Source organism: Tetrao urogallus (genome assembly GCF_951394365.1).
Source record: "Tetrao urogallus genome assembly, chromosome: 1".
Lineage (NCBI taxonomy): Eukaryota > Metazoa > Chordata > Aves > Galliformes > Phasianidae > Tetrao > Tetrao urogallus.
Window position 1 is genome coordinate 83463145 of NC_136813.1, and position 14836 is coordinate 83477980.

General features: G+C 42.7%; 1 protein-coding gene across 5 annotated transcripts in view; it reads right to left on the reverse strand.

Moving 5' to 3' along the window:
• Positions 1-13653: 13653 nt before the first annotated feature.
• The window catches only part of CASK (calcium/calmodulin dependent serine protein kinase), a gene marked incomplete at both ends in the record, with an annotated part of 194195 nt that continues 193012 nt past the window's right edge, over positions 13654-14836 (reverse strand). For all 5 annotated transcript variants that reach the window (XM_079549783.1, XM_079549780.1, XM_079549782.1 and 2 more), the window contains one exon: positions 13654-13830. In XM_079549783.1, the coding sequence (XP_079405909.1) occupies positions 13654-13830 (177 nt within the window). The remainder of the gene's footprint in view (positions 13831-14836) is intronic.

Here is a 14836-nt window from a genome sequence, read left to right on the forward strand (position 1 = left end):
TGCAAAGGCTGCCTGAAGCATGCGTCCTGCTGGAGCATTTAGTCTTTGTCCCTTCCTTGCACTGCCCAGGGTTGCTACAAAACTTTGCAGGCCCTTTTAAACAGGAGGATGGTACCTGGGGAGGGTCTGGGGTGAGCGTGGCATTTTGGGTGTGATGTTAGATAAGGATTTTGTTCTTCTTCTCCCTGCAATCCTGAGACATCTGCAGGAAAACCAGAGACACCCATTTTTGTCAAAGCAGTCTTCTCCAAGGAAAAGCTTTCAACACAACAGTTCACTCCTCAATGTCTGTTTCAAATGCTCGATTCATTTTTCAATGAATATATTGTTTCAAGGAATATGCTGTTTTTATTTATAGGTTGTTTCATGTCCGGATAGCAGGAGTGGAATATGGCAATGACAAATGTAGACAGGCTGTACTGTACTGTTTTGTATTTCTATCACTCATTAATATTTATCACACAATACTTATCATACATAACTTATCATATTGTGGTATACATGTTCATATAAAATGATAGGACATATATAATCCCTTACTAGTACTAAAATGTCACAAAATCAGAATAAAAATGGAAATGCATTTAAATTACTCTTTCTAACATTTCCTTAAATCTTTGTTTTCTCCATCCTTGCTTTTCCACAAACAATTCAGTGCAAACATGGATTTCAGAGATCATAGAATCACGGAATGGTTTGGGCTGGAAGGGACCTGAAAGCCCAATCACCCCAACCCCTGCTGTGACCAGGGCTGACCCCACCAGCTCAGGCTGCCCAGGACCCTATTCAACCTGGCTTTGAGATGTTGAAGATATCCATGGTCTGGCAGACCTGGGGATATCCATTTCTAACACACAACTGGTATTGTTCAGCTGCAGAAAGCAAGCAGGGTTAGTGCTGCTGTATGATAGGACAGGAATCCTGTGGATATAATGAAACCCAAGATGTGTAGATGAGAGCCTGGTGTGAGGTGGCACATCCATTAGTTCCCCATCCCCTGCCACTTCCTCATATCACACTCCAGTGGCCACTCAAAAACAGAAGGAAAGGACAGGACAGCTGGAGATAGACTTTGCCCTTTGAACAGTATTGGGTGACATGGAAGTTTCATGCCAGAAACTTCTTCCAAAAGGGCTCAAAGCTTAGAATCATAGCATCGTAGAATATCCCAAGTTGGAAGGGACATGCAAGGATCACTGAATCCATAAGGAGCATCAGCAGATACCTTGGGCCAGGTCTTTGCCACTGACCAGCCCAGAGAAGCTGTGACCAGGAGCTTATCCCTTGGCCTCAAACAGTGCCCTCAGCTGAGCATGTCAGGGGAACAACCCACCAAGTGTCCCACAGACCTTGTAGCAAACTGCCTTGGTGAAAGCTGACAGGAACTCACACAAAGTAACTGTGCGCTCTTAATCTGCCACAGTAGCTGCTTCCTGAAATGGAAGCTTCTTTTTCCCCCCATTTGAGTACGCCCATACATTTTGTCACCAAAAAGGCTTCAGGACGTGTTCCTCCGGGCTGCCTCGTTCGGTGTGCAGAGCTCTGTCCAAAAAGATTTGCTGCTTTGTAATTAGCACCAGGAATTTCTAAGAGCAGTCAATACCAGGCAATCCCTGTCAGGATGGCCCTTCAGCTATCTGTAGTTAGACCACAGCTTTTTCCCTCAGTGAAGAAAGATGGCAGATGGTTTGATAAATGCCTGTTTGACCTGTTCCATGAACTAAATGCAATGAGTTTGGATTTCCAGGCTATTTATGAATCCATTAATCTTCTTAAATGCTAAATTCATCTCTGTATTATGAAAGGCTGTTTTTCAAAACCAGTCCAGGCAAATGCTGTAGCGGCGCATTATGTTAAGGATGCTTCTACAGGAGCAGTGCTTCTTCCTGTCAGCAAAGGTTTGTCAATATGTTTGACACAGATGGTGGCACACTGGGAACAAAAGGTCATGTTTCACTTCCTATAGGATGGCTGTTCGATGAGTGAGTTGTTTTATGACCCATGCTTTCATTTTCTCTGCTGAAATGCATTAGAGCTGAGGATTGTCTTACTGCGTAATTGAAAGAGTATGGCTTTCAAGTTAATTATTGCTTCAAATATGCTTCTTTATGTGCAAGAATGGCAGATAGATAGATTAGAGCTGAATGTGAAATGCCTGAAAATGGCAGAGATTCCTTGGTGAAGTAAAGGACAAGGAGAGTGTCTGTGACACACTGCAGCATGACCACAGAATTATAGAATCAGAGGATCATAGAATCACCAAGTTTGGAAAAGACTTCCAAGATCTAGTCCAACCGTCCATCAATCACCAATATTCTCCACTCACCATGTCCCTCAGTACAACATTTACACAGCTATGAACACTTACAGGGACCATGACTCAACCACGTCTGTTCCAATGTCTCACCACTCTTTCAGAGAATAATTTGTTCCTAATATCCAACCTGAACCTCCCCTGGTGAAACTTGATGCCATTCCTTCTCATCCTATTTCTGATACCTGGAAGAAGAAGCTGACCCTCACCTTGCCACAGCCTCCCTTCAGGTGGTTATAGAGAATGATAAGGTCTCCCCCGAGCCTCCTCTTCTCCGTACTGAACAATTCCAGCTCCCTCAGCTGCTATAGATATAAGACCTGTGCTATAGATGCCTCACTACCTTTGTTGCTCTTCAGACTCTGGACATGCATCAGTGCCTCCATGTCTTCCTTGTACTGAGGAGCCCAGAACTGAACACACCACTCAAAGTGTGGCATCACCAGAGCTGAATACAGGGGTGATCATCTCAGTGCTCCTGCTGGCCATACTATTTCTGATACAAGACAGGATGCTGTTGGCCTTCTTGGCTCACGTTCAGCTGAGAGTTGACCAACACCTCCAGATCTTTTTACTCCACACAGTCTTGCATTCACTCAGCCCCAGGTCTGTAGCAATGCCTGGGGTTGTTGTGGTCAAAGTGCTGGACCCAGCACTTGGACTTGTTGAATTTCATCCCATTGGCTTCAGCCCAGCTATCCAGCCTGTCCAGGTCCCTCTGTAGGACCTTCCTTCCCCCAGGCAGATTGACACTTTCTCCCAGCTTGATGCCATCTGCAAACTTACTGAGGATGCACCTCTTGCAGGTCATCATTAAAGATATTGAACAGGACAGGTCCCAACATCAACCCTTAGAAAATGCCACACAAAACCAGTTGCCAGCTGGATTTAACTGCATTCAGCAGTACTCTCTGGGTCTGGCCATCCAGCCTGTTCTTTACCCAGCAAAGAGTGTACTTGTCCAAGTCATAGGCAGCCAGCTTCTCCAGGAGAACACTGTGGGAGACACTAGGTCTGGAGCTGTACAGTTCTGGGCCAGTGAATTTAGACATGAATAATTTAGACATATTGTATATCCCGGAGTGCTTGCCCCAGGAAGCATCTCCCTGTGGGTCTGCAATTCAACTACAGCTGCCGAGAAAGAGCATGCTACACATACTTCCTGGCTTCCAGCTTCCCTGTAGTAATTGAAGCAGCTCTTGCTCCCTCCAGCTCTGAAATCCCGCTTGTGCCTCAGAGCCCTGGAGAGATCAGCAGTGTGCATTGCTAGCAGTATGGAGTAGGTGGCATGTGAGCCCTTGGCTCCACCAACAGAAGCCTGTGAATCTGTGCATGACTCTTCCCCTTCCTTCCCTCTGCTTCATCTTGCTCCATCTCCATAGCTCTCTGTGCTCAGCTTGAGCATTGCCTTTGGTCTGCCTTGCCTGGAGCAGAAGCTTCCCAGGTAGGACAGCAAAGTGTTTCCACTCAAATCCTGAGAGGACTTCCAGCATCATGAAAGCTTGAGTTGGACTCCAAGTGCCAGGTTCACTGTGCCATGAGCCTTGTTTCTGAGGTCATAGCAAAGAGTTGGTTTCTCTGGTTGTACGGGTAGATACCAACCCATAACTGATTTTAAGTTATTTTCAAATTCTCAATTAGAAAACAAGATGAATAAGGGATCTGCCTTTTGAATGAATACTTTGTCTTTCCTATTTCTTGATGGAAGGTTATTCAGAATGTTGTATTTGCTGTTCTGCTTATCTCATGGAGTCTTACCGTGTCTTTCTGCTTTGGCAAGAGATGTGAAGTCCAGGGCAAGAACATAACTGTAAAGTCACTGTAATGATAACTATTGCTAGAATGGCAGAAAATGCCCTTCAGCTGACACTGGAGCCTCACTGCCAGTTTTGAAGTGGATGTTAAATATTCAGTTAATTCTTGGTTTGATGACATCTTGCTATTAGCTTTTAAAGCAACTAGATCTTGAATTTGGTGTTTTTCCTTCATAATTGTTGTGACCATAAATTCAAGACGAGCCAAATCAGCTGAGATAAAGTGGCTTACTCTAGAAAACTGCCATAAATGAAGCCTTGCAAGAAAGTAGCCTGCCATGGTCACTGCTGCCCTAGTGAGAACTTCATAGCACAGGGCTGGCTTGGCTAAGAAAAAAACCACTTTCAGTCACATCAAACACAGCTTTTTAAATACCCACTTTATTAGAGTCAAGATATGAGTTTGTTACGCTAACACTAATAATATAAATCCCTCCTCTCTTGCCTGCTGCCCAAATCTGATAGAGACCCATGGAGTTTGACGAACTGAGATCTAGTGAGTGTAAATGCCAAAACCTTCAGAAGAGTTTTAAAAGAGCTTTATAGAAAAGATCACCCATGGAACAAAGGCAGTGAATTAAGAAAAAAAGAAAAAAAAGCATCACAAGTAGTATTTTAAAGAAAAGCATGTTGGTAGTGTTTAAGCATAACAAAATAATCTCAATATGTAAAGGTCAGGTGTAAAAGAAACCGTATCAAAGGACACCATGGAGCAGCCAACTATTGGACAAAGCCTTGTGTAAGTTTTAGATTTTCATTGTGAAGAAGCACCTGTGGGTGAGAACCTCACCATACACAAGACCTGCCTCAGTGGTCCTTCTTTTGGAACAAAACGGGTCTTCTAAACTGCAATCTCTAAAATAAAATGAGTACAAATATGGCAAATACCAGACACATCTCAACACACTAGATCTTAACCAAAGCCTGATTTTGTTGACCCTGTGGTTAGCCTGTCTGATCTTGTACTCTGTGGTTAGTCTTGAATGCGAAAAGTTCATTACTTCTGCAGTTTTTCTCACTTTGACCTTCACCACATCCTTTGATTTTTATTATGCTTCCCTCTTAATTTCTCTCTTTTTTAAAGATTGATTTAAAGCCTTAATATAAAGCATAAAGCGTATATTCTCCACAAAGAATCCCAACCTAAAAACTTCATTTTACTGTACTTCCTCCTCTCACACTTTAGCTTGTGTGGACACCCCACTCATTTAGTTTTTGGATTAAGAGAGAATTTCATTTAGCACTCATTCAGTTTCTAAGAGCAGGACAGCGAGGGTTGAGTTGACCTGTGACAGAGACCAACTTAAGCTGTCTTTCTTCTGCACCCCACAAACCATCTCTTCCCCTCCTGCAATTGCTTGCTCCTCTTTCAAGCTGCTTTTGCTGGCACCTGTGTTAACCTGCTGCAATGGGGCTGTGCTTGAAGATGAATTTCTGATTTGCATCGAGTGACTTACTCATGCCCCCATGGGCCTGGTGTAGAGATGCAGAAAGAGCTGTTCTTTCCTCTGTGGCACCCAAATAAATATACAGTTGCATATAAGAAACACTTCAGTGTTTCTGTAAACAGGCCCCACACTATAGTTAAAGACACCGTAAAAGGACTTCTATCATTAGTACTATTTACTGCAGACAGGTCGTTTAGAAGATTACATTTCTGCAGCTCTTCTACCTCGTCCCACAGTTTCCTGGCACCAGGACATGAGCAGTCTCTGAGTTGGTTAAAGCACTCGGCTGCCCTAATTGAAAGGATAAGTAAGAAATGAGCATCCAGCCACTGCTAAGGTCTGACTGTGTACTATGAAAATGACTATTGGGGATATCTGACTTCAGTAGGAATGAGGCCAAGCTTTTAAGCCATACCCAGTCTAATAAAAATTAGAAGGGCATTCCTTCCCCAGCACGCTGCACTGTGGTTGTGTGAGACCACGACATGAAGCAGTGGTTGTGTGGGGTCTCCTGGGTTGTTCATCCTGACACAGCCCTGACCTGTCCTGCAGCCCAGAGGCAGCAAAGGTCTCAGGAGGGCTCTTGTTCACGCATCTCCTGGGTTAGTGCAGGCACTGCACAGCTGTGTGACTCTGGCCAGGAACTGCTGCTGCTCACAGCCTAATGCCTAATGCCCCTCCTGGGTGCTCACTGCAGGAGCTGGGTGGCTTGAGGGACAGTGGAAGCCAGGCAGTGAGGTACAGGAGGTGAGATACCAGAAGTCCAGCTGCATCCTGGGCTGCATCAAAGGAGGGGTGGTCAGCAGGAAGAGGGCAGAGATTGTCCACCTCTGCTCTGCTCTCATGAGGCCCCACTTGTAGTACTGCATCCCAATCTAGTGCCCCCAGCGTAAGGAAGACTTAGAGCTGTTGGAGCAAGTCCAGAGGAGGCCATGAAGATGATCAGAGGGCTGGAGCACTTCTACGAAGAAAGGCTGAGGGAGCTGAAGTTGTACAGCCTGGAGAAGGATCTAGGGAGACCTCAGTGCTGCCTTCTGGTCCTTAAAAGGAGCTTACTTATAAGCAGGAGGGAGACCGACTTCTTATACAGTCTGACAGTGATAGGACAAGGGGGAATGGTTTTAACAAAAAGAGGGGAGATTTAGGTTAGCTGCTAAGGGGAAATTCTTTCCCCAGAGGGCAGTGAGGTGCTGGCACAGCTGCCCAGAGAAGCTGTGGTGCCCCATTCCTGGAGGCACTCAAGGCCAGGTTGGATGGGGCCCTGGGCAGCTGGTGGGAGGCAGCCCTGCCCATGGCAGCGGTTGGGGCTGGGTGGGCTTTGAAGTCCTTTCCAGTCCAAACCATTCTATGATCTGCCAATTGCTTGCTCCACGTGCTTGATCTGGATAGGTACTGGGAACTCTGCAGACGATACCTGTAGCTGAAAGGATATGAACTGTGGGCAGGCAAAGCTTCTCCATACTCGCAGGCACAGGAATACTGGGGAGGCGGATGGAGAGGCTGAGGGAAGCTCTGGCAGTCAAGGAGGGGCATCATCCTGCATCATGTTGTATAATTATAAAAATATAAAAGCATATAGAAAATTAAACTAAAACCATTAATCGTGTGTGACTTCACATGATTTTATGCTAAAGCATATGAAGCTTTACAAATGCAACATATATTTTAAACAATGAACAAGATTTAAATATAAAGTTTCAACAGGCTGGTGTTTACGGCAAAATCAACTGATGAAAACCACCAGGGTCTCAAGGGGACTCTGCGCTCAGATTCATGGATTTCTCCAAGGCATTCCCCATAGAATGCAAACTTCCCTGTGCAGCAGCTACTGAGATTTGTCCGCCCTGGAGAAGGCCAGGCCTTCCTTCAGAAGACAACAGACACCAGTCACTGAGCTCTAATGCCTGAGCCCATTGGGTTTAGCCCTATTTAGTCCATTCTGAGCAGCAACAAGAACCTTTCTACATTTCTGGTTCCATACGCAACCAAGAGTAGAGTTTGTGTAACTCTAGGTAGACAGACTCTGATGCTGTCTGGATCACCCTCAGTGATCTCCCTTTTCTAAACTAATTGTTTGAATGACGAAAACCTGGAAAACTGGAATGAAATTCAAAGCTTCTTGGAATGCCTGGGAGTCCCTCCATTGCCTTTGATGGATAAATATCCCACTGGTGGAGCACTCTAAATTACAGACAGGGAAAAAACACCGAGCTGAGTAACACACAGAAGAAACCAAAAGCTTTCTTCACTTTGCCTCTGGTCTTGCAGATTTAAAATCACAGATCATATAATCACAGATCATAATAGGGGCACAGCAGAACCCTCTGACTCCAGCAATGAAACCATTTGGAGGCAGATGTGGGCAGAAGCTACTCCAAAAAAATAAGGCATTTTCCTGGGATCTCTCTCCTTTTCCTCTTGCAACATTCAGGAAAATACCACAATGGCTTTACTGAAACACTTGTTTTGATAAGTGAAAAATACTTCAGGACAGTCATCATGACTAGCTTACGAGCTTTTGAGACAAATATGTTTTTTATGCATTGTAGTGTTCACGTGTATGCATCTTTTTTTCTAATGTCAAATGAAAAGAAGAAATTTTGGAAATTTTCATCAGAAAACAACACAGTGGAATTTATCTTCTTTTGCTTAATGGACAATGTAAATATTTTTGACAGAGCTGTTGTTTTTGTTACATGTTTTGTTAATCCAGTATACACAAACGGGTGTAAGGCGGAGTGAGGAGATGATTAGACATCTAAGACATTGAATTTAATGAAAACGGAGTGAGTTTAAAAAGGAAAAAAAGAAAAGAAAAACAAAAAAAACAAACACAACACCTTAATTTCTAGGATGGATTGTTTAGGATTCAGTTTTATGTGCTGCAAAACTGCTGCACACTGTAACATCTCCATTTTTTTATATTAAATATTCTACAAATTTACTACTCAAGCTCTCCCCACCTCCCTCTAGTTAATACAGAGATTAATCATCAAATGCCTTTTGTAATAACGATAGTGAATATTACAAAGATGAAGAATGTTAGGAAAATGTGTTGTTTGTGAATGTGAAGCCACTCACTCCCTCCTCTCACTTACCCCGAGATGAACTCCAGAATAACCCAATTCTGCTGTCCTGCATCTGCATGAACTTCCTCCACACATTCAGTGCATCAGTGCAATAGCAGATCTGGGCATGGGTTGAGTTGTCCCTGCTCTTCTAAAATTTGGCTCATTCCTTGTTTCACTGACTGACATTCAGCACAATCCACATTGTGCCTTTGCTTTTCTCAAGGCTTGCCCCACTACCACAGACATTTTGTGAAGAACTGGAAGAGACATCTCCATCTGGACGGCTGGACGCGGAGGAAAACACTCATGTTTCAGCTTCTAGATGAATTATGCTTCAAAGCAAACCGCTACCAGCTCAGTTAACTTCCACTACACAGGTACAGGTTCAAGCCATGTATCAATCATAAGAACAGAGATGTGGCCAAATTTATTTTGCTTGTATCTAATATTCCCATACAACAGAATGCATGGATGTGCATATACACACACAGTTTTATTTTTTCTTTGAAAGGGTAAAACAACATGAGAAGTGATCAATTTCTTCACTGTCTAGAATATTACCTGAGGTCTCAGTTAAAGGAAACACTTCTATCTCCCAGATACGAACTAATTATTTATGTACTTTTCCAAATGATGACATTCTGAAATAATTTCCTTAGAGCTAAGAACAAGAAAGGAAGAAATACTGACTTCAGTTTGTATGTGAGCCTAGTGGCTCCAGTATCCAGTTACAAAACATCCAACCCCTCTGAACGCTGCTTAGGCTCTTACGTCTCACCTTCTGTTTGTCCTTTCAGAATCAAGTGGGTAACCTTGTTTGTGATGTTTCTGAAGCAAGTAGAGATCTTTTCACTCAGAACCTGGTAGCGCTGCATCTTTCTTGACCAAAATTAAATAAAAAGATGGAACAATAAAGTTTTATTGGTGAGATCAAAAATGCCCCTCTGATTTTCAACAGCTAGATGCTAGAGGCTGCATGGCAGTGGCCAGTATCATCTAAATTAAGTTACCATTTCAATAAAATAATCATACCACTCTGAGACATTAAATAACCTAGTGTACTTTCACTGTGTTGAGGTTAATGAACATTCATCGGACCAACTTAAGACCCTGACATCATAGGCATTGGTCAGATTGAGGAAGCATACTGGTAAGATCAAATTTTCTTTACAAATCTATGAGCTCCTGTACAACAATAAAGTATAAAAGGGGCAGACAGAAATACTTCTTTCTTTCCAATCCCAGGGCTGTTCCTGAAGTCACAGGCAGCATAAATTCAGAGAAGTCCAAGAGGCACTCTAAATTATGCAGTGATATTTACAGCACTAGGAGGCCCTTCTCTGGTTGGGAGATGGAAAAAGAGATTCTAACATCAGTTCTGCACCTTCATGAGTCTTCCCTATATGAGCAAAACTTCCTGCTGAATTTGTAGCAGCTTTTTGTCTTCTGTTTACCACACAAATAACCCAGATGCACCAACAGGGTTTGGGCAGGAAGCTGGGAGGTGTGGGTGGGGCAAACTGAGGCACTGTGGACTTGCTCTACGTTGTCTATAATGGTGCTGAAACTGCCCCAAGGAGCTCAGGGGCTGTATGGCTGGGCTGCCTGGGTGCATCCTAAGTGAATCTCTTGCTGTCTAATGTTCCTACAAGGAAAACAGTCTCTGGTGAAGCAGCAATGCTATCTGATGTGCCTTACTGTGTCCAGGTCTGGGGCCCCCAGTACGAGAAAGACAAGGAACTGGTTAGAGAGGGTCCAGAGGAAAGCCACAAAGATAATCAGGGGACTGGAGCACATCCCTACAAAGACAGGCTGAGGGAGCTTGTTCAGCTTGGAGAAGAAAAGGCTGCAGGGTGACCTCACTGCAGCCTTCCAGTACCTAAAGGGAGCCTACAAACAGGAGGGGAATCAACTCTTTACAAGGGTAGATAATGGCAGGACAAGGGGAAATGGTTTTAAGTTGAAGAGGGAAGATTTAGGTTGGATGTCAGGGAGAAGTTCTTTGCTCTGAAAGGGGTGAGGTGCTGGCACAGGCTGCCCAGAGAGGTTGTGGATGCCCCATCCCTGGAGGTGTTCAAGGCCAGGTTGGATGGAGCCCTGGGCAGCCTGGTCTGGTATTAAATGGGGAGGTTGGTGGCCCTGCATGTGGCAGGGGGGTTGGAGATTCATGATCCTTGAGGTCCCTTCCAACCCTGGCCATTCTGTGATTCTGTGATTCTAGTTTTTGTTTCTTGATAAAAGGCTATACAGTGGGAACTGAAGACACAAAGATTTCCAAGGTAGTCTTTTTACAATGTAATATTAATTGAATAGTAGCTCCACTTAGGAGAAGAAAAGTATACTAATTCTATTCAATCACTACTCATGTCATCTACGTAAGGCAGAAGCACCCTCAGGGGCTTTATGAGTTTTCTTTCCTTACAGACTGGATATACAGAATCTTCAAGAAATTCACATGAACAGAGCCAAAAGTTTGCAGTCAAAACATTTATGGTGAGCTGAATCCCAATTATCACATTTACCTTACTTGTTTAGTGTCATAAGCAGCTGAGATGAAGAATGTGTCACTGAAGTAGAATACCAGTGCTTACCAGGTAAGTTTGTATTTCTCCACCGCACGGCTTTCAGTAGGTCTTCTCGTCTTTGTACTTCACTGGGATAAGAAGTGGTTGCCATCACCTGGACGAGCTGAGTTAGCGGGCAGTTCTAGCACTGCAACAGTTGACCTACAAGAACACCTCCTAGGATGCATCCAGAACTAAAATGACACAACAAGACTACTTCAAAAATTATTTTTTATGCTCAACACAGTACACAGCTTGTACCTTTTAGAGGGGCTAAATTCCGAACAGGTGAGCAGCTGCTATCAGTCTGATTGGTTCCCTCTTGTCTGGCTTCCTTATGCCTGGCCTACACAGACCATTTCTCATCGTTTTGCTTCCAGTCCTCCACACGCTGTACACTCAAGGGATGTGGTTACGGTACTCGTTTTGGGACTAGGGCTCCAGTCATGGCATAAATGAGCTCTGCATCAGAGTAAAGCTATGGATGGAGCTCCCTGCTGTCTTGCACGCTGCCAGCTGTGCTGTGAGGGCTGCACAAAGGAAACATGCTGCCTGGTTTTGGCTGGAGCTTTACAAGAAGAATAGATTTGCCCACCTGACCTGCAGCAATAGGCAGAAGAAAATGAGCAGCTTTTGCACTTGATGATTATTGCCCTGATGAAAAAGTGAGAATATTTTCTGATGACAGAAAAATTCTGATTACAGGAAATGTGGTCCCACACAACTGAAACAGCCTATGGATAAATACAGCTCATAGTTCAACTTAAGGACAAATCCTTTGAGAACGCTGTGTAATTTTAACATAAATGCTGAACTTCATACTGTAAAACAGCACAGCCAACAGAGCTTTTAACACAAACCATGGTAAGGAACGTTTCTGACACCTAGAAAGAAGCTGAAATGCTTGCTTCTGTTAAGCATTTTCAGGAAAAACGTAAACCATCTGGGCTGGTGAGGGCATGAAGAAGGGAAACAAAACATAAGCTCAGCACATTTAATTACTTTTTTCTTCCTTGGCTCTGCTCTGATTCTAAGCTGTGCTCGGAAAGGCTAACGAGAGCCCCAGTGCTCCTTTGCCAGGACCTTCACTGAACAGGCTTCAAGAAACCTTTTCTCGCTGCAAGAGGCACTGATTTGTTCTTGGAACTCCCTGCGATGAAATGAAGGACCCAAAAGCATTTGGTTGTTGAACACATAAAAGGAAGTATATTTAAAATAAAAAAACTTGGTCAGACTGTAGCGTCAATTACCATTTTGAAGGAATTTACAGGGCTGTTTTAGATGAGTCTTTTGGAATAGTCAAGTTTATCGCAATGCCTAAACTGGTTTCTTCATTGCACAGTATTTTCTTTTAAAATGTGTGCATTTTTAAACAATTACATACATATTAAAAATCAGCATTTCTCTGCTTAAACTTAATTAAAACGTTAATACTCTCAGACAACACAGATCTGAAATGGTGAAACCAGTAATTGCCCCCTCCCACCTTACAACAAATTAAATTGAGACAAAATTACAAACACATTTCACTACATGATTATTATTAATAAAAATCAGTTTTCTTTTTTTTTCTTTTTTTTTTTATAAAGTTGCCCAAAATGCAAGGGATGTGCATAGGTTTACAACTTAGTCAGAATAATATTTCACTTTATTCCCTTGGGTACATTTTCCCATGAACGGAATGTACTTTGCTGTAGATTACAGTTTTTTTTTTCAACACAGATACACCAACGGCATGAACGCTTGCGACTGTCCACATGCATTAAGAGTCAAGACCCAATTTCAAATTTCTAAAAGAAGTTTTACAGAGTTCTTCAAAGAGACAGTATCACATTAGCTGGATGTTACACAAAAGTACTTAAAAATGCTACCCTAAAAAAAAAAAAAAAAAAAAAAAAAAAAAAGCGAAGAAAGGCCTTTAAAATTTATGAATTTGTTTCGTAACCACTAGACTAATTATTTCAAATAAATAAAGGAAAGTATTCCGATCCATAAGATCAGACTCTAAAAAGAATGTAGTGTTCCACCCCCAAGTTAAGGTAACAGAATCATATTATTATTACTATTAAAATAGATTATAGAAAGCAGCATCTATTTTGTGCAGTTTTTAGGGGCCCTTGAAATAAAAAGCTATGATTTCCAAAAATATAACATTCCAAAGGACTGAATAATACATACATTTAAAGATACACTTTATTAAAGTTTAGGAGAAATGATTAAAAAAAAAAGATACTGTCTCTTTAAATTAGTGTTTAATTTTTTTTTTCTTTCCCCTCCTCCTATCTATTAGGACATGACAATAATTATAAATTTAGGTCACACTACATCTAGGTAGTCTCTAGGGGCCAAGACCTGCTGACACAAGGTCAATAACGAAGAGGTTTTCCATGTATGAGGTGGTTCCCAGTAACGCCAGGCTTTTCCAATGATCTCACGAGTGGCCTAATAGACCCAGGAGACCGGCACCCACTGCGACGCTGTACAAACGAGCTCAATGGCTTCCTCCAGGTGCCTGATTGTTTCATCAATTTCATTGTTGATAATTGTTAGGTCAAAGTAGTGTGCATATGTTCTCTGTAAGATTTCAGACTCCTTTTGCAGGCGCTGAAGAGATTCATCCTAGTCAATGATGAGAAAAGGAAATGGGAGAGGTAAGTTGGATCGTTTCCTCTACTTTATGACAGTTTTCTAGCTGTTGCTTACAAAGAAAGCAGTCAAAAAAGCGTAAGTGCTCTAGAGACCCTGCCTAATTCTCTGGAAATTACAAGTAAGAAATCACGCAATTTCTGTCTTGAAGCTGACATTCAAACACAAGTCATTTACTGACGTTACTTGAGACAAAAGACAAGTCTAGAACTAAAAAGGCAAGGATGAAAGCTAATAGAAGCAGCACAATATGGAGCTAAAGAGACCATATGTGAGTTAAACAAACAAAGTGCACAAATTCAAGCTACGTGGCCTATGTCCAGGTAAGAGCACAAGAAACAGGATAGGGTATTTTGTCAAGTATCAGCCATTCCCAGTTTTGGTAACAATTCACTGTTCAACATCAGTCTTCTGGGTTTACTTTCTTCAACCACCATTTGCGGATGAGGAAATTCTCACTCCATGTTGCCCAGCAGTTCCTATTTCAGTATTTCCTATATCACATCTGGCATCTCTCAGCATGTTGTACTGAAGACCCAATCCCACAGTTCACACTTGAGAAGGGTCAGCCACCTCAGGGTCAGTACTTCCCCTGGTTTTGTGTCCATTTCTTAAGGGATTAGCTCCTGCCAGTTTGGTACGTGCAATGCCTAATTCTCTGTAGCTAGCAGTGCTATCATAGTGGGCTTGCTAGCTGGGCCTGCATTTCTGAGAGAATGCAGAAGGCTTTTCTCTAGGGTCCTGCAGTGATCGTGTTATACACCTGAATTCCCTTCCTGCAAATTCCCTACTAAATTAAAAGAATAATTTCCTGCTTTTAGGAACTTTGAAATTGCCACATGAATTCCTTACCTTCCCATGTTTGGAGTCAAAATGGAATTAAGCCCTGTATGAACAGCACAGACTCCTGCTGTTCTAGTCATCCTATATTGTCACCCTACTTGCTCAGTCAACTGGGATACAGCCAGTTGAACAGCCA